The sequence below is a fragment of the Myotis myotis genome, unplaced genomic scaffold, assembly GCF_014108235.1.
Source record: "Myotis myotis isolate mMyoMyo1 unplaced genomic scaffold, mMyoMyo1.p scaffold_m19_p_9, whole genome shotgun sequence".
Lineage (NCBI taxonomy): Eukaryota > Metazoa > Chordata > Mammalia > Chiroptera > Vespertilionidae > Myotis > Myotis myotis.
The window spans coordinates 52,971,208-52,996,891 of NW_023416401.1; the positions used below are offsets into that span (position 1 = coordinate 52,971,208).

Sequence of the window (25,684 nt, forward strand, 5' to 3'; positions counted from 1 at the left end):
GAGTTTTTTAATTGTGCAAAGATATAGTGTTAAAATTCCCATTATACATAAAGTGATATGACAGTATCTTATGTAATAATAGATAAACATGTAAATTAACCGCTCCTCCGCTATGTTCACCAGACATTCCGGAGAGTATGCAAATTAACCCAACAAATATGACGGTTAATTTGCATACATAGGGGCAAGCTGTGGAGCGAAGACTATAGGCTCGGTCCGGAGCCGCCGCAAAGACTGAAGGCTCCGTCTGGAGCGAAGGCCTGGGTCCCGGGTGTCGAAGGAAATCCGGTGCCAGCAACCAGGGGAAGGAAAGGCCTATTGCACAAATCTCTTTGTGCAACCGGCCTCTAGTATTAGTTATAACTAATGACAATATCACATACCTTCACCTGGAACAGGAAAGGGGCTATTTTACAAGGTTGTTGGGAAGGCTGAGTGAGAGGATGCTTCTGCAATGGATAATTATATAGACTAATGAAGTAAATGAAGGCACTTTTCAAATGTTGACTGCTACAGAAACCTGAGCTCTCACTACAAGTCCTGTGTCTGGATGTGAAAACACACATCAGTGTTAACACTGTGCACTGCCTACATGTTTCAGTACATCCCTGAAAACAGTTATAAAATTTTGTTACATAATATTGGGGCATTCTCATATATGACCACAGCAAGATAAAGTACTATTATATGGAAGGGAGTAAAACTTTACAGAATCCAATCAGAAACTGACTCAGTAAAAGGAATACTAGCTTTTTTCTTATCCATTACAATGTGGTGTTTTTTAGTAAAAGGTGGTTTAGATGTATATTCATACAATTATTTTTTTAGGGTAAAAGAGAGATACCAATACCGTCAAAATTCTTCTGCATAGTAAAATCACCCTTTTCTAAGAGAGTCAAACTAAAATTCCTCCCAAATAAAAACAGTTTGGCATAGTCCTTTGTGTTCAGGAAAATGAATTTTTAATTACAAAAGATACTACATTACTTCTATGAAGTGTATGTGCATTGAGGGGGCACAGGGAAAAGCACAGAGGAAGTAAAGAAGGAACACTCCCTTCCCCTATTAATAGACGTGGTGGATGTTAGAATGCGTCTTTGCCTTCCATGGGCTCTCCTCCCTCTGTTTACATTACGAACTCTGTGTCAGCAAGAAACTGAGAGTCTGTGAAACTTTCCAAGTACCTAGTGTAAAGTTCATACACAGTGGGCCTTAAACACTTATTACAATAATGAGATTCATACTGGCTCCCGAAGCTCGTAAAATGCAGAGCTTCACAAGTTATTACGCATGAAACTGTGTTGAAGGGGGCATAAATGCTGGTAAACAGTGATTCAACTTCCTTGGAATAACTCTAATGTAGTCAAGAAGCTCATAATGAGACCAAATAACTCAAAAACCTCTTTCAGAAAATAACTGACTATTAATAATGTCACAAATTGAATGAAAGTTTGCAGGCTTCTTCAATACTGTAAGCGATGACTGTAAGAACCAATTCTATTTTACTGGGAGTGTCGGACCGAGTGGAAAATCTGTCGGCAACAGGGGTTTGTTCCCATGTATTTTTTTCTAGGAATCTAGCTGGTTAACATTTTTTGGAGTCATGTTGCATTTTAGATTTTTTCATGACAGAATGTTTGGAGGCACAAACTGAGAAAAGCACTCAAAAAGTTAACCTTGGAAAAAGGTCTAAGGCATAGATTATGAAATACGAGTACTTTCGTCAAAAAAGTCCTGAGTGATTTTCCCAAACAAGATTTCTGACATCATTCAAAAACCAGACTGCAATAGAGTTTAGTTAATTTTTCATGTAAACTAATCATGGAATGCCCTTCTGGCCAAAGCAGCAGATATTTGAAACATCAAAAAAGCTTGCTGGCAGCCAGACCATAGACGCCCCAGTGAATGTTTTCCCTCAAGATAAATAAGGCCATGGCAGCTGCTGCCTCCACTTCACACCCCTGCCCGTATGAAAAACGTACAAAGTGTTGAATGGAGCAGGCAGTTTCATTATGGGAGGAGGTTTGTTTTTGCTTCTTAAAGGAAAATGTTTTGGCTTAAAAGAAAACCAGCTTTGTACCAACCATTTACAAAGGTATGTATGTGTACAAAAATACACCTTGAAAATGAAAACTACCATATGCTGGACAGAATGTATTCTCCAGAAAGAGCTCTTGATTCTAGAACTTAAATTCCCAAATGCAAAGAAATTCATTTTCCACTAATTTAAATTTTTCCTCCCAAGCAAGTTGCGACAGCCCTTATATGTAAGGTATACATAATTTTTACTATTTTCTATTTATGTTGTAATTACATTAGAAACTTCAAGGCAAATGAGACTTTAATTATATAACTCCATTTCTCCTTGATATCTAACTGCAAAAATAATTTTAAGACTTTGGTAATATAATTGAACAGTTATCAAAACTTTAGAAAATGCATTTTGTCAATTTTCCTGTGTTTGGAACTGTGCTGCCCAACAAAGCCTCTCCCTGCCATGATGGGTGAAGGTTAAAGGCTATTCTAATATCAAAATTCTATTGACATCTGAACCACTGTATAAAAATGGTATCGGTCCAGACCAAGAAAAAGCACTTCAACATTGCCTAATAATGGGGTTAGAGATAATAAAAGGGCTATATGGAAGAGATAAGAAGAAACAGTTACATAATACCAAGAAAAAGATAATATTTGTATTTAGTATCTGATAACCTTTTCAAAGTGGTGAATACCAATGATAGAGCAGTGATAAAGTTCACTTGAATGGCCAAAAATATTTCTCAACTTAAAGCATAAAAGATGATTCCATTCTACAGTAATACTCAGCCATCCACTTTGAAAAGTCACAATTCACTGTGGAAACTCACTCAGAAAGTCCTCCAGAAATTTCATAATCATATCTTCAAACCAGTAATCACATGAAATTCAAGGGGAAAATTCCAATTCAAAATATAAGGAGTTTGTTCTCCTAAAAAAACACGTAACAGCTAAACTAATGATTACTAGTAAAAGAAAGCTCACCGATAAAACTTTTCATCCTGTTATAAACTATGAAAGCTGCAGAGTCATCATTTGCCTAGTGGGGTTAGCAGCTGTTTTTCTGTACTCCATTTCACTGAAAAGGAGCAAGCAAGAACATATGAGCAATAAAGGCCAAAATCTGTTCTAGAGCATCTGTTTCCACAGCTGGAGAGAGAACACTTACTATTCTATGTACAGCATCCCAGCTTAGACACTGGAGTGGGCAGTGTTAAGTTGCAGGCCACGCAATCTGACCATTAACCAGCCCCCAGTCAGTTTCACCCAGCTGAGACCCAACAGCCCATCTGGTTCAAAAATGCATTTCTTACTGTCCCCCTCTTGTTCAGTATTCATGGGACCCAAATAAAGAGGATAAATGCTAATAACTAGTGCCAACCCTCTACAGCAAAAATGCCATCTGGAAGAATTGCTCACATTTTACATACACTTTAGTTTTGGGTGATATTCTCTTGCCTGTATTAGAACTACTGTAAAAGAGAAGTGCTGCCAGGCTATATTTGCAGGCAGCTTTTAAATGCACTTCCAACATCAACGTGTTCGGGCCTGGCAGATTAAAGTAATACATTTTTAAATGCTTTTATGCATAAGGGGAAATGGGGGGGGGGGGTTGGATTTTCAAAACTGAGTTGTTGGAGGTTGAGGACATAAAGAAAAGGTATTTTTTGAAATGCTAACAAGTTTCATGGACCTCTACCAAACACCGGAGCACAAATCAGCTTCCACAAGTCGGCCCAACTTGTTACACTGCCCCAAGCTGGGAAACTCCCGGAGGGAATAGGATGAAGTTTATTTTAACTGCGCTGCGAAGTAAGCTTTCTGGGCTTGAATTAGTCCTTTAGGTCCCTCACATGGAAACACAAGCTAACTTACCGGGGCTCCAGCCAAGGTGGAGCCAGAGCTGGTGTCTGTACTCTCCTTGGGATCCTCATGAGATTCCTCGGGTCCGCGAGTCACAAGAATTCTGAAATGCTGCTGCCCTGCATTTTGGTCTTGCCTGATCTTAAACGTGCAGCCCTGACCCTGTGGCGTCCTTTCCACGGAATTCGTCCTGTGGATTTCGGGAGCCACCCTGCGGCCCCGAGGCGGCGTCTCCGGGTGTCCCAAGTGGCCCCGATCTTCCATGGGGCTGTTGTGCTCTGCTCGGGGCTGTGTGGGGTACGAGGTGCTCCTCTCAAGCCGGATACGGGGGTACCGCACCAACCTGTCCCCCTTCGTGCCCGTGAACCCAAAGTTGAAGTCACCACCCATACCCGGCGCGCCTGGTGGCGGCTGCTGCAGCTGGAAGACAAAGCACCGCTTCCCAGAACTTCCAGAAGCATCTGGTACGTGCTGCAGGGACCAGCGCCTGGGCTCCGGAGTTGAAGAGCTGCACAGTCCATCGGCCCCGAAGGGCTGCGTCAGCCTCACCTGGCGCATGTCGGCGCTGGAGGCTCGGTGCTGGATCCGGAGCCCGCCACCCTTGGGTCCCCGAGGCTCAGGCTCCTCACGGCCATCCGCAGGGACAGGACTCCGTGCTAGGTGGCCACACATGCCGTTCACGTGGGGGCCTACACCCCTGGTGGCCCTGGGTGGAGAGTTCTCCGGGGTCTGGGACTTGGGGGGCTCCGTACAGCGGCCCAGAGACACTGACCCTGCGTCGCAGTCTAGACCCTCGGGTGGCCCGCACGTGTCCGGGGCCCCGTCGGCCGCTTTGCGCTGCAGCGAGATCTGCATGGACGAGCTGCGCGTGGGCCGCGCGTCCATGGGACTCAGGAGCTGCGGGATGAACATGGACGTGCTGCGCTTGAGCGCGCCCACCGCTTCCTGCAGGCCTCCGTCCTCAGCGCGGTGGGCGCAGGGGTGAGGGCCGCTCCTGCGCGGCAGGGTGTGGAATGCCATGAAAAAGTCGTCTTCTCTCTCCTGGTCGAGGATCTCTGATTCAGGGGCCGTGTTGCTGCGACTGGAGCCAAAATGAAACCGAAGCCGATGGGCCATGGTGCCCAGGGGGGCAGGGAGGGAGAGGACGAGCGGCCACAACACGCCCGGCACTGCCAGAAGTCAAAAACTGAAGACACAAACTCCAAGAAAAGGCGTCCCATCTGCCAAACCTTTAGCACTGCGGCACCGAGAGCGACAGATAGCAGAAATAACCCAAGTGGCAAGCAGCATTCCAGGCATGATTGGATAAGAGCAAAAAGCTCTCATCCACACTGTGACAGAGGGTAGGATGGCCAGAACCACATGACCGCCGTCTCCCCCTCCAATGCCAGCCTGTGGACTTAGTGGAGTTTTCTCCCTCTCGCTCTCTCTCTCTCTCTTTTTTTTAAACAGCAAGAGCCTGAAACACCACCTTCCCAGCTGCTGCTTTTTTCCATCAGACAGGAGTGGCCCCAGCAGGGAGCTCTCACAGCTGACTGGGGCAGCAGACACACTCCGAGCCACGCGGCTATAAATCTACCCGCATCACACTCACAGGACAGTTCTTTCCGAACACAGCAGGCACTGGGCGCTCTAACCACGCGAGACCTGGCACTAAAAACACCAACGCACACGGCACTTCCCCACCTCCCCGCAGGACCGAATTACGACCAGCAAAAATGCCTTGGCTCTAGGAAAACCCTTTCACAAGCCTCGGAGGTTACGTTCCTGTTATTTATGATATCACCACACTACCCGCATGGAATGCAAACTAATAAAAGGTACTATAAATACAGTTACACACCCCACAGAATTAGTGTCCCTTTAATGCTAAATAATTAGACCGTGATCTACAAGTCACAAAATAGCTAAGGGCAAGGGGCACAAATATTCACACCGCCAGTTAGTGGTCCGCCTCCTGTTACTATAACCCTTTTCAGTTAGAAGGGAGGGTGTGTGTGTGTGTGTGTGTGTGTGTGTGTGTGTGTGTGTGTAACTCTCACACGAGATGCTGTCAGAGAGGGAAGTACCAGAGAAAAGGGACCCAGCTGGAGAAAACATTTCTCTCATATGCCAGATAAGGGGAAAAAACAATTACCCGCCCCCCTCAACAAAAGGAAGGAAAATTGAAGAAGGGAGAACATGTGCTTTTCGTAGTAAGTTAACTTAAATACCATACAGAAAAAAAGCTGCCCAGAGCCAACTTTTCTAGTGAGAAGTCAGCAATATTAACATGGTTGGGATACTAGCATAGAATCTTGCTATTTCTGCAAAGGGCCAAAAAGGAGCTAAAAAAGAAAACTAAAGATCCACATTAAAAAAACTGTCATCAGATTTGTAAACTTGGATATATTCTGGGTGTTTTAAATGAACTATTTTCCATGATCCAGAAACATTGGTTATTTAACAAAGAGGTTTATTTAGGAAGGAGTATAAAAAAAATAGGAGGGGAAAATACTAAGCTGCAAAAAGTGAAAAAAAGTTTACTTTAAAATCCGCAAAGCATGACTTTGTCAACAGCTCTGGAGATGAGGGTATGAGGGATTAAACCTGTGTTTACATACATGCAAACCTGTTTTCTAAAGGCATGTGTTTTAAACGCTAGAAATGATCTCTATGAGAGAAATGGAAGCTAGTTTGTTTAGTGCTAAAACTGCCAAGTTCTGCCCTAGCTGGTTTGGCTCAGTGGCTAGAGCGTCAGCCTGTGGACTGAAGGGTCCTGGGTTCGATTCCGGTCAAGGGCACATGGTTGTGGGCTTGATTCCCCAGTGTGGGGCATGCAGGAGGCAGCCGGTCGATGATTCTCACTCATCACTGATGTTTCTCTCTCTCCCTCTCCCTTCCTCTCTGAAATCAATAAAAATCTAAAACAAACAAACAATCATAAAAAAAACTGCCAAGTACCACCATAGTCATGTATTATTATTCTCTTAGCTGGATTAATGGCCAAAGAGAAAAACACCAGCAGTGACAACAACACTACAGATGGCCTGGGGCAAAATTAGGTATTAAAATAATCAAATAGTTTTTCAGATAAAGTTTGTATTCACACAGGATTTCTTAGAGCTCTGCATTCAAAGCCCTTAAGGGTTTGGAAGTATATTTGGGCCCCATGGCATGGTCATCTCAACAAGTCATTGTGTTAGATAATGGGAATGAGAAACAAATTTGTTAAATTTCTCTTAATAAAGAAAATTAAGTCCTGAATTAAACACATCTGACAGGCAATTTTTCCTCAAATTTGACCCTGCCTTCACCTTAAAGAAGTGTTACTATACTCAATAAATGAGTATGCATCTGTGACTCCAGGGACAACTGTCATTTTGCTGAGCACTGCCTAACTCACAGTCTTTGCTGGATGAGAGAGGGGGTTCTACGACCTCCACCCTCAGCAGACTCTCCCATTCAATTTAAAAAGAAAATAACTTCAGACACACAGCAAAACTGATTTAGTTATGTAGTACAACTAATTATCACCCAAGGTAAAAAAAGGGCTGAGTTCCATGCAAAGCCACCTAAATACATTTTTAATAGAAAAGATATCAGGAGGGTAGGCCAGAATATGTTGGTTCTCTAATTTGGAAAATAATAGCAAGCATAGATTAGACACACAACCAAATTCTATAATCAGGGTGAAGAGCCTGGTTATTTGCCACCACTGGCCTGAGACAAGGGGAACAGCAGTTTCCACCAGGGCACTGCCGACTGCAGTGTCTAAATCATGCCCGGGCTCTAGACCTCACCTCTCTCAACGGCAAGGTCAGGGAGGTAAGCCAGTTGTGTTATAAGGCTTCTCCAGACCAAATATTCTAATCTCAAGCTATTTAAAAATTGATTCAGTTGAATCCTACATCAGGAACACTTCATAAGAACATTCATTTTAACAAGCCCCCAACGAAACAAAACAAAATAAAACAAAAAACAAAAGTTTCAGGGAAAGTAAATTTAAGTGACAACTGACTACACTGAATTATATAATACCTCTTCTGAGAGTACCTTAAAAGTTGGCACATAGCCGGGCCGGTGTGGCTCAATGGTTGAGCGTTGGCCCATGAACCAGGAGGTTGCGGTTCGATTCCCAGTCAGGGCACATGCCTGGGTTGTGTGCTCGATCCCCAGCAAGGGGTATGCAGGAGGCAGCTGATCAATGATTCTCTCTCATCATTGATGTTTCTATATCTCTCTCCCTCTCCATCTCTGAAATCAGTAAAAAAAATATTTTTTAAAGCGCTGGCACATAACTGAAAGTTCATTTTCATAGTTGGAACAGTTGACTCACAGGTACTTGATGTTTACATTCTAATTAGGTAACTGGCAAAATGTTTCAAGCCAGATTTGCTTCTGAAATTCCATTTCTAAAATGAAATCTTAATTTTATCAGACACACACGTTTATAGATATATACTATAACTGTATCTTACCTATCTATCATTCTCTACATAAAATGTTAGTTTGTTATCAGTCTCATGCCTCAGGCATATCTTTAGTTCTTTAAAGGTACTTTCTACTAATTTCCCTTGAGAAAATACTACTTTTAAAATACAGCTTAATTTTACCTGCTAAATATAGATTCACTTTTTGCTTTCTACTGTTAATTAGATTTGGGTTTCCCCAAGGAGGGTCACAATAGATTCACGATCGGATAGGTGACAGTAGTGCAGTCTGGCTCATATTTAAAATCCCTGAAAGGTTTATTTATATGAGCGATGGCCTCTTTACAGATTTGCCCATCATTCTGTATTCCCAACAGAGTGTAAGTAAGCATGTGGTGACTTTCATCAGTGTGACTTTCACTAATATTAAGTATGATAAAAACATTTACACATACAAATAAAATTTGTCCTAGCCATACGAAAATATTTGTTAGAATCATGAATTTGTAATGGAACAAAAATAAAGCCATGGGTTAGGGGCATATATACTGTCAGAAGTACAACATAAACACAGTTTTTAAAGCAGCTGCTTTAAAATTAAATTTTTTAAAAAAATGAAGCAAAAATAAAAACTGAGACCCACTTACCAATCTGTTCTCATCAAATACTTCAAAGAGGAGTCTGTGATTAGATGGATTTACCTATAGAGACATAAATGGTACTTCAGAATGGGCAGAAACAATTGAAAGGATGAAATAAGAGATAAAGAATGGAATGCTTATAATGTACCCAAATCAAATGTGTAATCTGAACAAGTGTCTTCTGAAAATCCTATATCTACTAAAACAAGTCATCTGTTTATTTCTATATTGTTCTGTGCCCAATACTGAGGTATATTAGGAGAAAATGCTTTTAGCTGCTTTTCTAACATTAGAAAGGATAATTCTGAATAGTTTTAAAGCGTTTTTCAAACTCCTCTACTAAAGGTACGCTCATGCTTCTGGACCAGCAATTTTCAACCTTTTCATCTCATGGCACACATAAACTACTAAAATTCTTTGGCACACCAAAAAAATATACTTTTTGCTGATGTGACCAAAAAAAGATATAATTTTGATTCATTCACTCCAGACGGCTACTGTGCTGGCTGCTGTCATTTTTTTATTTGACAATCTAAGGGAAAAGAAGTCAGTGCTTCTGACTAAATAGGTATTGCAGGTTTTAAAAATTCTTGCGGCACACTGGTTGAAAATTGCTGCTTTAGACCAAGGCTACATCTTCACAAGGTCTATGCCTGAGGGTAGCTCTTAGGCCTAATCAAAACAACAACAATAATATAATAGCAATAATTAAAATAATGACAAAATAGTAAAAAAAAAAAAAGCCATTCACTACATAGTGCTTATTTTCCAGGCAGGATCCTCTCATTAAATATCAAAAACACATGATCTCCTTTAATACTGACCAAAAACCTATGATGTGTTAACTGTCACCACAATCTTACAAATGAGGTGCTGAGACCATGAGGGTGTAGTAACTTGCCTAAGGGCCCACAGCTACTATGCAAGGCAACCAGAGCCCCCACCAGGTCTGGCCTGCTTGTCTCCAGAGCCCAGGCTTTAAACCATTAGAGAGACAAAGAGAAAAAAGATATGCTCCCCTTCCAACAAACCCTGGGTCAATGTCAAAGCTACTAGGCTTTCAATGTCTTTTTGCTTCTTTCTGTCTCTCTACCAAAATCTCCCCCAAATGGCAGGAAAAATCATCACTCAGACTCCAGTATCATTTCGTGAGTACCAGCCACATGTGAGACATGGTGGTAGGTGTTCTCATTTATACTATCACATGTAAATTCTGGAAACAGCCCCCTCGAGTGAGGACTTTCTCTCCTATGTAAGCGACAAGGAACCTACAGAGGAGGTGAGTCTTCAGGTAGCTTTTCCAGGGTCATAAAGGCTGCATGTTGTAGAGCCCGAGATGAGACTGTGTCTACTATCACAAGTCTCGGCTACTTCGTGATGGAGAATGGAATGGAATAACATCTGATATATAGAGCAGAGAGCACGACTTGTACTTGTGGCCCCCTGGCCTGCCCTCAGAGGCCTAGTGAGGGAACAAGCAGACAGACGGAGGGTTTAGTGTCTAAGCTCTATGAAGGCCTGAGCTGCTGGTCAGGGCACCCACAGGCCATGGCAGGAGCCAACACACAGTAGGCAGGCAATACGATTTGTGAGATGAATAAAACAAAGGTCTTTTTGTAAAAATCCAAGAAAAATAAGAGTTTACATATGTAGCCAAGATTAGTTGAAAAAAAATTTGGAAGTACTAACATTTACATAAATGTGGCCAGGGTGTTAAACTGAAAGGGGTCTAAGAAATTTGGAGTTTTACAAGTGGAAAGCTTACTAAAGGCCAATAACATCAATGTGCCCCCATTAGCTTTTCAGTTCTTCATGAAGTAATTTTAAATACATCTGGTCAAGGCTACATATAGGATCTCATCAAGTATTAGGATATCAATGCCATGCCTGGCTGGTGTGGCTCAGTGGTTGAACATTGACCTATGAACCATTAGATCAATTCTTGGTCAAGAAACATGCCTGGGTTGTGGGCCCCGGGGCGTGCAGGAGACAGCCGGGCAATGATTCTCTCTCATCATTGATGTTTCTATCTCTCTCTCCTTCTCCCTTCCTCTCTAAAAGCAATAAAAAAAAAATATTTTTTAAAAAAATCAATGCCATATTTCAGCTCTGAATATAATAGAACACATGTATCTAGTGATCTAAGTTTGGAGCCCATAAAATACTATTGTGATTGAAAGAAGAAATTAGGACCAATTACAATGTGTCTACTGATTATATTGTTGTTTGGGAACCTACACTAATCAAAATGTCTCATCTAGAACAATTCTGAAGGTAAAGAGTAGTTTTTAATACCACAGCTATACAGACAATGAAAATATATTCATTTTGAAGAGAAAAAAATACACCTTTTCTTTCTATTGCATAGCTGAGCGGTTTAATATTTTCAAAATTTCAGTATAAAAAAACCAGCAACCACCACAAATAGTATTCTCTGTTAATTCACAGAATCCAGCCATTTCTACATATAGCTCTTCTGGGTATCTATAATAATAAAAGCGTAATATACAAATTGATCAAAGAGCAGAACGACCATCCGGATGACCTTCCGTACAACCATGCTATGACAGGCACTGGTGCCAAATCAGCCAAGGCGGGTGCGATGTAATTGGTCAGGGGGCCCCGCCATTGCCGCACGATCACCCTGCAGAGGGAGGCCCAGGCCACTGGCCAGTGGGGCGATCTATCAGGGGGGTAGGGGGTCACGGAGGGGGGCCTCCGAAGAACCAGAGAACTGGGGGGAGGGGGGTGTGGTGGCAGACGTGGACAGTGCCAGGCGAAGGTCGGTGCGCTGGCAGGGGAGGAAGGCCTACCCTTGCACGAATTTCGTGCATCAGGCCTCTAGTTAAATATAAAAGGTTAAGGAAATTTTACCTAATTCAGTGATACTTAAATTCCAGAGGTAGTTTTATACTACACATATACACTCACACTAAATATTTGAATTACAAAATTTTCCTTCATTACTGGAACATACTTGATAAAATTTAGGCTTCTTTTTAATCATGTTGCCTCTATTGTTTTATCCTACCTCTAAAATAATTCATAACCTATATCTCTAGAAGTAAACTAGTCTTTTTATGATATTTTGCCTTATTTTTAAAGAAAATTTTTAATAGAAAGGCTAAAATATATTTGGATAGCTTTCTTTTTATTTCCCTAAAACATTTCCAAATAAAACAAGTCAGATTTCATTACCACTCGTCACAGTCTTTGAAAATTTGGGGCACATTAGGAGGCTACCCAACCGATTTTTATACTGAAAGGAATTTCACAATAAAAATTTAACAGCTTTCATTCAATATGAATCTATTAGGATAATATATCAATCTAGTTATCAATAACAAGTGTTACCAAAAAAATGAAAAACTTACTCTAAAATAAAATTCTTCATTCCATTTTGGGTTCAGCGTCTGGAAGAGAAAGTATCTTGTAATACCTTTTACAGTCTTTGAAACTTCACTAGTTACTAGTACAACACAGTCCACATATTTGCTTAACCATTTTTCTGATTTAAAAAAGAGCTGAGAAAGTCTCAAAGTGGCAAAAAAGAAGCATTTAGTCAATTATTTGAGAATATTCTATAAACCAAACTAGGAGGGGCACAGATAATTTATAGACCAAAAAAAACATAAATTGCAAGCTATCAATCAGAAGGAGTAACATTGGGGACCTGTAAAAAGCCATCATCATGAAGATAGAAATATATCTTTTAAGAAATTAAAATTGATATAGTTACCCTATCCAGAAAGAGATAAATTTTGTTCCCTTCCCTCAACCTGTGTGCTACAAAAATCCGTTTTGGAGAGAAGTGAAGCAGGTGGTAGGAAGGTGAAAGTGCTCACTACTTATATAAATACTCGAATCTGAAGAACATTCTTTAGGAAAAATATTGATGATCATATCATATAACAAGAAAAAATATCTGCCAGTTATAAACATAAAGTAAATTATTTTTCCCCAAAATAACAGGTTTAAAAATATTCTTCTCCCTATTCTTCCATCTTTCTCTCCATCCACCTCCCTATCAATCCACTTAAATATATACCACACAAAACATGGAAAGGATATTTTGTCCTAAGCACAGGAGATATATATATATAATTTGTACATTTTGGACATGCATAACACTCTTAAATAAATACATGTCTTAAAAATTATGTGTAAAAATTTGAGACTGAGAAATCACAACCTCACCCATGGCTACAGATACTCTGCAGTCAGAATATTTTCTTTTATGAACCGATTTCCTTTAACATACTAGTGCAGGAAGAAGCAAATAACAACAACAACACCACCACCAACACAATGCACCATAAAAAATAAAAAACACAATTTGTATAACACTGAACTGGCATTTTTAAAAATCAGCACTTTCCCCAATCACAACTCAACAGTAAATCCAACCCTAAATAGTGGATTTCATATTTTTAGCTAAGAATGGAGCGGGGATGGTTATGGGAGACAGGATGGTGATGGAAGAGAGGAGGAGGGAGGGGAGATGGGTGCCAGGCAGCCAGGGAGAGGCAGGACAGGCCCAGGCGTGCCATGGGCTGCAGCAGCCCTGGGGACCAGCTTCATAGAAATGTAGAGGGGAGGAAGCAAAGGACAGGTAAGGGAAGAAAACAACAACGTGAGACCACAAAACAGCATGAAAGCCGGCAGAGAGGAGAATGAAAGCAGTTCTCAAACCCCAGCCCAGCGAACACAGCGCAGTAATACTAACCAGGAGGCGGGCTGCCAAGCAGGCAGAGCAGCCCCAGCCATGCAGCTGCACCTCTACCGTGGAGCGGAGGGAGGAGGAGGGCCTCCCTTCCCAAGAAAACACATTTCAATCTCGCAGATCACCGCCTCGGTGGCTCTGGTTCTCTGCTCCCTCTGCCTTCGGCTTGCCTTCCCTGCAAGGCGGGCCTCTCTCTCCACCGATAACCAAACCAGTGACAGCGCCTAGCACAGCAAACAATGGCCTCCGTCCTTCGCAGGCATCCTCCCCACTAATCAAAACATTTTTAATGCCAGGCCGAATGCCAGGTGGAGGGCACGCTACAGCTGCTGTTCCTTACACAAAATGACCCGGTCATGGAGCCCAGGCGTCTGCACTATAGCAGGAGAGTTACCATTTTTTAAAAAGCCATCCAACTCTCCAGGAAATGCTTATCACAGTGTTATCTGACTACCCAAAGGTGGCAAGGAAAAAATAATAGTAATGTGTAAATAACACCAAAGCATGAAGAATAACAGCATTTTGGATTTTAAAAAAGCATCTTCAACAAATGTCCTAAATATGGAGCAAATATTTCACATTATATTCCATGGAGATAGATGAATTAAAATACAATTAGGAAAACATCTTTAATGAAACCATATGTGCGAAATTTAGAAAAGTAAAACATATGCACATAAACATAGTTTTATTATTAATGTTTTTTATTTGTTTTCATGTAGCTAAGCAAGTATTTTGCTTCTTTGGAAATTCTTGTTTCAAGATAGACCATCCCCTTTGTGCCTACCAATTCCCCACACAACTCTATTTCATTAAATGTATTTTAAATTTCTTTATGAAAAATAATAAGCCAACAAGAACAAATCTTGTTTTGCTATATTCTTTTCCTGAGAAAAAATTGCTACTTGTAATAATACTTATTTTAAGAATACTGTTTTGTACAGTCATTTAACGAAAAGCCAGAAACATATTTTGGATTAACACTGAATTTATAGGTTTAATACTGGAAAATGCTTAAAATAAAAATATTTCCATTTTAATCTTAAAATATAAACTACTACAGACCCAAAATACATAATCTTATTGGGTTAAATTATGGCTTAAATGAAATTTAATTAGGATGGACACCTACCTTTTTAATTGTTTTTGTCTGCACCAAAGCAAGTTCTCTATTCTCATCTGCTACATACAATGAAAGTTTCACGTATGGATCACTGTAAGAAAATATTTAAGTTTTAATCAGATTATACTTTTCATTTAAAAATATTAAAAAAACTAAATTAGCCAAAACCTAAATGAAAATGCAAATATCAGTTAATAACCCAGCTTATGTAAATTCCACAAACTAAGCAATAACATTTTCAACATACCACGTAAGTAAATATACAAAGAAGTTTCTAGCCACGAGAGTCGATGTCTATTTAGAAGCAAAACTATCACAAAACTCAGATTCTAACTTTAAAGATAATCTTCCCTATTAACTCAAAATATTTAAACTGCCATCATTTTTTTCCTAAACAGATTTCAAGAAAAAATATTAAAAAGCATACAAAATGTGTTCAGATTAGCACAATCTAGCTAGAAAATTTAGTTCATGTCTTATTTACTAGTATATTCTGATTTCCACTATTTATGTACTAATTATTTTTCTTTTAGTGAAGGAAAAGAAATTGTTTATCTAAACCAGGGATAGGGAACCTGACGTCTGGCCCGAGGGCTGTATAAGCCCCTTGAAATCATTTTGTTTGGCTCTGCCAGGGCATTAGGGCTGAGTTAATTAAGTGTTTGACCAAATATAGCAGGCTAACTTTTAAGTTGATAATTTTGTATGGCCCACGAATTATGTTATAAATATCCAAATGGCCCTTGGCAGAAAAAAGGTTCCCAACCCTGATCTAAACCAACAACTATCATCTTACAATTAAAACAGAAACAAAAACTCAAAAACAAAGAACTAAGGCCCAGAAAGTCAGGGAGATTTGCCTAAATTTACAGATTTCAGTAGAGTCTAGATTAAATTTCAGATTTCCTGACTACAAATCCCAGAGTTTTTATTACTTCCTTAGGAAATTGAAAACTTTTATTGAGAAGTGTACTGAAAGGACTGCTTACTGTGAACTATCTATCTACTAAGGGTGTGATAAATCCACTCACATTTTCTAATTTTGGTAACCTGGGATAACTCAAAACTAGTCAAACTATTACTTTATAAGAATTTGTGATCCAGGGTCTCATTTCACACACGAGACCCTGAAAATCATAGAAAGGGCTCCCATGGTCACTCATCTAATTATCTATAGCTGATAAATTATTTCTACCCTATTTGAGAATTATCCTTTAGCGGCTATAAACACTTATTTTGCAACTTCCAGGACATTTCCAAAGATTATAGAGTATTGTTAAATGCTTAAGACTATATAGATTTTTATTTGATACTTCAACAAATATGCCATGAAATCCTTTAAGGAAAGAGAAAGGTGTGATAAAATGTAAAGTTTGGAAGTAACAGGACTATGCTCAATATCCCAAAAACAAAAATCAAAAGTTGGTGGAGGAAAAAATATACATAGCCTTGATTATGGTGTTTATTATACATACAATACGTCTTAATGTAAGCTACAACACATCTTTAAAAAAAAAAAGCAACAGAATTTGCTCAGTATTCTAAAGGTTCTGGTTTAGAGGAAGGCTTGATTCAAGAACATCACTTCTTTAATACAGACATCGACTTTTTCTTTTGTGTACGCCTATAGCCTTAAATAAAGATGAATCGGGAAATAGATCTAATCCAGGTTTAAAGACCCTAGGAGCACTTTCCTAATCAGTCTTGGGGTGATGATTTAGGAGTCAGTGGCTATGTGGTCCTTAGACTTGGGCAGATCAGAACTGCCTGGGAGAGGGGGTAGTTAAAATATAGATTGCTGAGCTTCAACCCCAAAGACACTTAAAGATCTAGTAGATTTGTGGTGGGACCCTAGAATTTGTATTTCTGACAAATTCCCAGTGATTCCAATGCTCTTGGATCCAGGAACCACACTGAGAACCAGTGTTCTAGAAGGTTTTTAAAGAGTATCTTTTTAGCTATAGAAACTAATACTCTATTTCCAGCCACCAAGCTATTGCTATTAAAAAAAAAAAAAAAAAAGGAACCAGGCCTGATATCTCTTTCTCAAGAACAAGTTCCCAGAATGCCTTGGAGGTACATTCATAGGCAAGTGCATGCGCGCGCACACACACACAACAACACACACAAGCCCACATGACAGAGAACTCTATAAACTCTGCTGACTGTGTTTTCATGTCCCTCGGCTATCATGATTGCTGCCTATTATATAACTGCAATAAAGAGCTAAGCATTCCCTTTAATAGAACATCCACATTCTTCTACTAATCATTGACCTCATTTTGTGTCCTCTGAACAGTTTACAGCAAGTGCCACATGCACCTGGGGGTGAGAGTGGGGTCTCTACGTCTGGGGCAGTGGGCCTCAGCTGTAACAAGGACAGCATGCCTGGGCGTGTCCTGACATGCTCATCCAGGTACAAGTAGGGACTGGAGTGTCTACATGGAAGATCAACCAAGAAACTCCTGGAAGAGAGAACCAAAGACCAAGGTGTGGGAGCAGGATACAAGTTCAAGGGGTGGGAACACAGGGCCTCGGATGGGCTGGTTAAAGGGCAGGAAGACCCAAGTTGAAGGGTGGTGCTGGTGGGAGCTGCCCAGACTGGTCTCAGGTGATGGTACAACAGTACCATTCACATTGACAAATATTTACCGAGTATTGACTACATTCCAAGGACTTTGCTAGGAGCACACACAAGTGCTAGTGAGCTGGGGGAAGGGGGGGGGGGGGGGAAAAAAGGGTGAACTCAACAAAGCTCATAAATGGACATCAATGCATAGCCCTACTTAGCCCAGCTGAGTGAAAATGACTGCACCTTCCCGTTTCAGCAAGGTGAAAGCTGGAGCACAAAGCTGAGATGTGGGTCAGGACATCAGGAATTAGAACATGAGCAGGAAGATGTCAGAGCAGCCTGAACAGGAATCAGCTCTACTGCAACTATCAGCACAACTGGCACCAGCACCACCATGACCACAAGCCCAGCACCCAGTCACCACAAAGGATCCAGTCCTCGCCTGGCATACGCGAGGTACTTGTGTATCTTATTTGATCCTTACTGCAAGATTATGAAGTTGACGCAATTTTCAGATGAGAAAATGAGACAGACATCAAGCAGGTTAATCAGTAAGTAGGGGAGATGGGAAGGGAGGGATACAGCATGCTTGCTTCAGAATCCGGCTCCCTGAGTGCATGACCACAGCCTTGCCTCACACACTACCTCCGACTACCAAGAGGGCTGGCTGGAAGGAATGTCTAGAGGCAGAAGCTTCTAGTATTCTGCCATGTTGGAAGGTATTTTGGATGAGACTGCTATTATGATACATTCTTTATCTTATCTGTAGTAGGAGAAGGAACCAGACGCCTGAGTTAAGTGTCTACCTTTGGGAAAGGCCACACAGTCAGATATCATCTTGTCAACACTCCAAATAACTAGCTGTATAACCTTGGACATGTCACTTTAGCGCTGTGAACCTTCATTTCCATATCTCCAAATAAGGGGGTTGGACTAAATCATGGTTTTCAAACTACAGAGCCTCAGTTCTACATAACTATCTCAGGATAACTACCATTCTACCATAATCTGTTTCATATTTTTGGCTTCCATTTCAGAAATTTTTTTGGACAGAGTTTTAGAACTTAATATAAAAAAGTTTTAAAACCAATAGAAATGGATGGTCCCTTTTAGATAGAATATACTGAATCTTGCCCTAGCTGGTTTGGCTCAATGGATAGAGAGTTGGCCTGTAGACTGAAGAGTCCCGGGTTCAATTCTGGTCGAGGGCACATGCCCGGGTTGCGAGCTCAATCCCCATTAGGAGGTGTGCAGGAGGCAGCCAATCAATGATTCTCTCTCATCATTGATGTTTCTCTCTCTCTCTCCCTCTCCCTTCCTCTCTGAAATCGATAAAAATAAAAGAAAAGAATATACTGAATCTCAGAACAATTCGAACTTGTTTCTCATCATTCATAAGAACTAGAGCCCACTCCATCCTGGGTAAACAAAGAACTTTCTAGAGATATAGGAGCAAGAAGGAATAAGACCCTACCCTCTACCAAGAGGTTTTCTCCATCAGGACATAGAGCCACAGTTTTGAGTATGACAGACTACTCTTGACCATCACTGGGCTGATATTTCCCTACAGATGTTATCAGTGTCTCATCAGCTTACCTATTAGGTATGAAAACCATATCACCTAAGCAACAAGCAAAAACAAAATGATGTGTTTTTGTGTCTGGGGCAAGTCTAAGGGTCAGTGAACCTCACCACCACCAGCTTCTTCTCAAATGCGTGCATGCTGTTTTAAGACCTGATGGCCTTTGTTTCTGAACACGATACTCTGCAGGGGTGGTAAAAGGGAGAATTCAGTTCCCAGGGACTTTCCACACCAGTCCACATGAGCCCTCTGATAAACACCCGAGTTCTGGAAGAACCCTCTGCCCCTGAAGCTATACCTCACAGATCCTCAACAGATCCCCTACCTTGGCTGCAAAAGGTCAGCCAAGTCCTGAGGTCAACGGTTAGCTATGTTGGTGATGACTTCCCCCTGCTAAAGCTTCAGAATGTTTAGGGAGACACACAAGAAGCTCATCTGCAACTACTATTATTATAGATACAGGACATAGGTAGGCATAGAGAGCTCTGGTTTTCATGTGACTCCCTTTTGCACTGTTGTAAGATTGTTGTTGTTAATCTTTAATACATAATACTTGTATAACAAAACAAAACAGGCAGGCAATGGGAAGCAGGCAGGAAGAAGACCCTGACCATTTCCACTGGAGTCTCAACTCTCAGCGTCACCAACCTCTGAGTGACCTTCAGACAGTCACTTTATCACTCTTAACTTCAGAATGCTTTGAATGAAATGGGAATGACACCTCCTAACTCAGAGAGTTATTGTAAGGATCAGAGAAAATCATGTATTAATTTAGCACCCAGCTCAGCACCAAACACAGAGTACATGTGCCCTATTGATGACACCCATGCTAACTGGGGTTCTAGTCTTTTTTCTCGTGTAAGACATTTGAACATCTCTGTTACTCCTTCTGACCACTCACTTCTGCTGTGATTGCTGATTTGATCTGCCACCGATCACCTCGTAGTACAGACTAGGTGCCGCCAATCCCAGCAAACTAAGTTTTCCCTGCTTTCTCATTACTCACACTGTGTGGAAGCCTCCTGGGGATCTGAGTGGAGATGCTCAAACTAGTCATCTTATTTACAACAAAGTTCACCTGAATTCACTCTTGGCAACTAGCTGCACTGTCCCCGTGGCTGGTATCCAGTACAATTCAGTGCAAACAGTAACATTACTCTCAAAGAAGCTCAATGCTTTGTGAATTAGAAGAGAAATTCTATTTTGCAAACCTTTTGTTTTTCTCTGCATAGTACCTACTTAGACATCACATTCTTTCTTTTCAGCCTTTAAAAGAAAACAACAAACTGATATTAGGATTCAAACAATAGTCTTTTTACTGAGTGCCTACCATATTCCAGACAAGGGGACAAGCATGGAAAATAAAAGACAGTCCTGCCTCCATGTGAATTGGGCACACAGAAGTATAGCAATGACTGTGGCAGTGAGCCAAGAATGTACCCTGGAACACAACACTGCTGCGCTCCTGACCTTGCACACGCCTGAGTCACCTGTCATCAGGTACCTGATTCCACCCCAGGCCTGCTAGATCACAATCTTTGGGTTGAGACCTGGAAAACTTCATTTACCAAGAGTTCTAGGTGATTCGTATGCACTGGGCCCTCCGGCCCCCACCCCTGCCAGAGGAGTTTCTGAAGCCAAGACAGGAGGGCCAAGAGCAGGGTGAGCGTTTCCATAGGGAAGAGTATAGGCAAAGGCCCAGTAGCAGGCTGCAGGACTTGGGGAGAAAAGGTAGCTGGAGAGGGAGCCCCAGCTCAAATCACAAGGAGCTTATATGCAATTAAAGAGCAGGCCATCGTCCTTGGGCTCAACCTGGCTCCCCCTGCGTATGGCTGTATGCTTCTGGGAAACTTATAAAGTCCCTGTGGGCCTAACTTTCACCATCTACATAATGGGGATATTAGCAGGACATCCTTTATAAGGAGGCTGGTAGGAAGATTAAAATTATAATACTGTCTGACATGTAGTGAGCACTCAATAAATGTTAGCCACAGTTGCCACCACCATCATCACCATCATGCGGTTGTTGAAATAGGAAAACTCATGATCATCCTGGTTACTGGGAAACGAAGCAGTGGGCAGGGAGACCAGTGGGAAGACTTTTGCACCAAAGAGTGAGAAAGATTTCAACAGAGGCAGTGAGGATCAAGAAGAAAGAATTGGGAGCACACCCAAAGGTGTACTCAAAAGAAGTGGGTAGGCAAATAAGCATGGTGAGTAGGTTAGGAGGAGAGGTTGGAGCCACACCAACCTCCAGCTCTTAGGCCTGGGTAACTATGTGCAGTCTCAAGCTATGAAGTGGTACTGGTGCTTCAATCTCTTATTACACAGGCAACATCACCCATAGAAGAGCAGGGTGCACCACAGACAAAGCAGCCCTTACCATTCCGGCAGACTGAATTCCAAGGCATTGCTTACAGCCTCGCTTTTATAACTGAAGTCCTTTTACAGAGCTCTCTAGATAAATTAGGCCTTCATATAAGGGGCTCTGGGATCTCTTGTTCCATGTCTGTGGTGATGTGTTTGTATGTAAGTCTGCAAGGGCCTAACACTAATGCTCTGGCATCACAAAATCTTAATGATTTAGTGTTATTTAAACTCTAAGTCTCAAAGTTAGAATTGGCCTCCAAATCTCGATGTCTAGGTTGGGAGTGAGAAAAACACAAACCAAGTCCTGAAGGATCTTAGGTTCCTGCGTAGTTTTCACTAAGTATATAAAGTCCAGAGGAAAAGATACCTAGGAAATTCAAGCTGCCCACTCACAAACAAGAAACCTCATCTGTACACAAAAGATTACTTCTGAGATGGAAAAAATAGAATGGTGACATCACCTTATCTTGGACACATGAGCCATTCCAGAACCTGCATGAACTCAATGGCTAGAAGACAAGTCCTGTTACCTGGAATGAAATCTTAAAAAGTCTAACGGATGCCAAGATGCTCAACAAAAATGCCACAAGTACCTGCTCTCATATGAGAAGTCACCAAAAGACCTTGGTCAAAAGCCCATCCTGATTTTGCAAAAAGAGAACTGTAATTATTCTCAACACAGAATTCTGCTTCCCCTCTCTGAGACCCTCTGGTTATCTCTAATAGAGATTGAAGGACTACAGGCTTACACTGATTTCCAAATAGGTTTATTTCATTTTTTATTAAATTTATTGGGGTGACACTTGTCAACATGAACATGCAGGTTTCAGGTGTCGGTTTCTATGTTACAAGAGCTGTATATTACACCGTGTGCCCACCACCCAACGTCAGATCTTCTGTAACCAAGTCTCAAAGTTCATGCTCAACTAGGTTTAAAGAATTCAGAGAGGGTTCTCATTCCACCTCCATCACCATTAAGCAACATTTTCCGGATCTGCTCACTGCTCACTCTCCTGGGACACACCAAACAAAGACAGTCCGTCTTGATGCATCGTTAATGGTGTGATACTTGACCCTCTCCATCTGACTCACAGAAGTGTTCCATGACAAACCAGAATGTGTCAAGGCTAGTCCTTTTGCAATGATTATTCACTCATTGTTATCAGACTAAATAGTCTTTGCTGAGATCCACATATTTTAAAGAAGGCAGGACAGTGAGGAGGAGGAGGAGAGAAGGGGGAGAAAGGCAGAAGTTGCCTCCTCTGGGCAAAGCATTCAAGGTGGATTATGTTCAGATTGCAGCCAAGTTGGAAGGACACTGCCTTGACCATAAGCTCTAAAGATGTCCTTCCAAGATACTTGGATATCACAAGAATAATAATATAGGGCTTCATTTTTCAACCGTTTATTTTCCTTTTAAGGAAACAACTCAACCATAAACTGAAAGAAGCAATAATTCCTTCCTGTAAATGCAGTTGCTCAATAGGGACAGCCGGTACAAGGACTGAGTCTTTACTCATTACTACATGGGTAATGTAGAATGTTACATAGCACCGGAGATCAAATTTATTTTGACTACCTGATGTATTTGACACACTGAGACTTCCCTAACCCAGAAAATTTCATTGAAAAACCTGTTTTGTAGGTTTCCTCATTCTTTTCCACTTTTACTATTATAGCCAGTGTTACACAAATTACTGATAAAGAAATAACGCAAAACACAAAATAAGAAAAAAACTACCTAGATAGTATGAGAGAAGAAATAAAACATATGTATATATGCAATCATATTGAAACTGAAATTTTAAAAAAAATATATTTTATTGATTTTTCACAGAGAGGAAGAGAGAGGGATAGAAAGTTAGAAACATCGATGAGAGAGAAACATCGATCAGCTGCCTCTTGCACACCTACTACTGGGGATGTGCCTGCAACCAAGGTACATGCCCCTGGCCAGAATCGAACCTGGGACCTTTCAGTCCGTAGGCCGAAGCTCTATCCACTGAGCCAAACCAGTCAGGGCGAAACTGAAATTTCATCTAACATTATCAAAGACACAACAAAGTTATCACTTTCTAAAGAGAGGCAGATATTTTAATACTCTACTACTTGAAATAAATTATTATATGTTTTCTGGAAAGTCAGATGGCAGGATGTATATAAAACATTCATAGTGTTGTTGCCTTTGATCAACAAATCTAGGCCAGGGGTGGGTAACCTTTTTTCTGCCAAGGGCCATTTGGATATTTATAAAATCACTTATGGGCCATACAAAATTATCAACTTAAAAATTATGTTGCTATGGAAAAAGTTCCTAGATTTATTAATTTTGAGTCCCACCTGTGGTTGTCTTGGCAGGGCCAGACCAAATGATACAGCCTTCAGGCCAGACATTCCCCAACCCTGCTCTAGACCAATAGAGAAGTGATTACATAAATCATACTATAATCATGGACTAGAATATCATAAAACATTAAAATCATGTTTTCAACAAATATTTTTAAGTGGGAAAAATAATCATGGTATAATATTCAGGAATAAGCAGGATCTAAAAAATGTGACTAACTGTATATGAAAGCAACTGAGAAAAACATAGCTAAAGTTAATAGTTGTTCTTTCTAGATAAGTTTATGAATTATGTTTATTTTCTTCTTTGTGGTTATTTTTTTCTCTAAATTTTCTACTGTTGAGCAAGGTTTAAAACACAGATTACTTAGCCCCAACCCCAGAGTTTCCCATTCAGATCTGAGATAGGAGCCGCTAATCTGCATTTGTAACAATTTGTTCATCTGGACACCTCACTTTGGGAACCACTAGGATTCCATCTTTTCCTCTTTCTCCAGGGTCCAGTACAATGAGCTCATTCATTCAGCACTTCTGCCCCACTTAGCCTATCACTCCTGAGAGGGTAGAAGGAGGGTATAGCTTCAAGTCTGCTGGAGGCCAGGGGCTTTGCCTTGCCTGGTGGGTTCACTCTGGCTGCTTGACATTGCCCATGCTTACTGGGGTCATAGGAAGGGCAACCTATAAGCCTACCTATAACTATAACTTACCTGTAAGCACCACTTTCTGTTTATTTTGATGCGGGTGAAGGGAAGGAAGAGAGTTAAGGCAAGCCAGTTCTTGCCTACTTAAAACAACACTATTGTCTAGTGAGAGTAACGTTACAAGGACCCTGTAATAATAAGAGCCTGTTAGGAATTCAGTTTTAAAGGAAACAGGGTAAGGGGGAAATTCTGAGGCAGCTGGTCGGCTGGTTTGTTCTGACCTGACTCTGGTGGATACCGACACCTGCTCACCTATCCACTCCCCTCACACTTCAAAAGTCAACCTAGCATGAACTGCACAAAACAAAAACTCAAAGATGCATTCTTAATCGCCTAACTACATTTCATTGTTTATAAATTAGCTCCCTCCACCCCCAATTTATAAAGTCAATTGTCTTAAAAAACAGGCACACAGACAGAATGACACCAAAATTCCCATGCGGGAACGGACTTCCAAAGTCATCACTCTCCTATAACCCTGAAGTCCATTCCTTGGCTAATCCCACCCATGCCCTATGACAGAAAGAAATACTGCTTGCCAAGCAGAGGGACTTTGAACTTGACACCACGGTGGAACTGACACCGACCTGTGCTGAACTAGGAAAGAGGGCAAATTCTAAGGTAGGGAACTACTCAGGGAACTCAGCCTTTATTAACTAAACAGGGAGGCACAGATGTTTAACTCAGGAAGAGCCGTCGGTTCCTGGAGCACAGCACACATGTCATCTCAGCCTCACTGCTCACTCTGGGATGCGAGGACTGAAGACGGCTCACGGAGGTAGACAGTGCCCCAGTATCGCAGAGATGGATCCTGTTGAGGCCTGTGGGTGCTCAGGAACAAAGGTCTAGCAGAGGGCGACACCATGAAGGATACTAAACAACAACTGTGCTGAGTGCAGACCTCATGGGGCCAATTTTCAGGGCAAATGGGAGAGTGGTGGAGAGAAGAGGGTACCGTCAGACATTTCCTCTGCACATAAAAAATATCACCCTGTCTACCCAATAGCATTTATTATGTGTCAAGAACCCACTAAGCACTTTCTATACAATCCTCCGTTTAACATATGTTGGAACATTCTAGACTTCTCAGGGGTGGGAATGGCAGTGGTGCCAGAGGGACCTCAGGAGCTAACCCCCAGTCCAGTTCTCAGGGCAAGAATCTGTCTTCTTACAGGTGAGATTCTCTGAGGGAAAAGGACTCCTCCCTCCCATGGGATTAATGTGACATGTGACAGCTCCATAGAGTGAAGAGTGAGACCCATTCAATGATGCAGCCACCAGGGCACCAGGGAAGCACTGAGGGTGCAGGCCTCA

General features: G+C 41.3%; 1 protein-coding gene across 23 annotated transcripts in view; it reads right to left on the reverse strand.

Moving 5' to 3' along the window:
* The window catches only part of NEDD4L (NEDD4 like E3 ubiquitin protein ligase), a 297,127-nt gene that overhangs the window by 111,794 nt on the left and 159,649 nt on the right, over positions 1-25,684 (reverse strand). For 5 of the 23 annotated variants that reach the window (XM_036322034.1, XM_036322036.1, XM_036322035.1 and 2 more), the window contains 3 exons: positions 14,809-14,890; positions 12,328-12,366; positions 8,960-9,013 (listed from right to left, as the gene is read on the reverse strand). In XM_036322034.1, the coding sequence (XP_036177927.1) occupies positions 8,960-9,013; positions 12,328-12,366; positions 14,809-14,890 (175 nt within the window). Of the gene's footprint in view, positions 1-3,912; positions 6,691-8,959; positions 9,014-12,327; positions 12,367-14,808; positions 14,891-25,684 lie in introns of those variants that run through there. The other 18 variants (XM_036322032.1, XM_036322020.1, XM_036322028.1 and 15 more) reach the window with 12 other exon arrangements.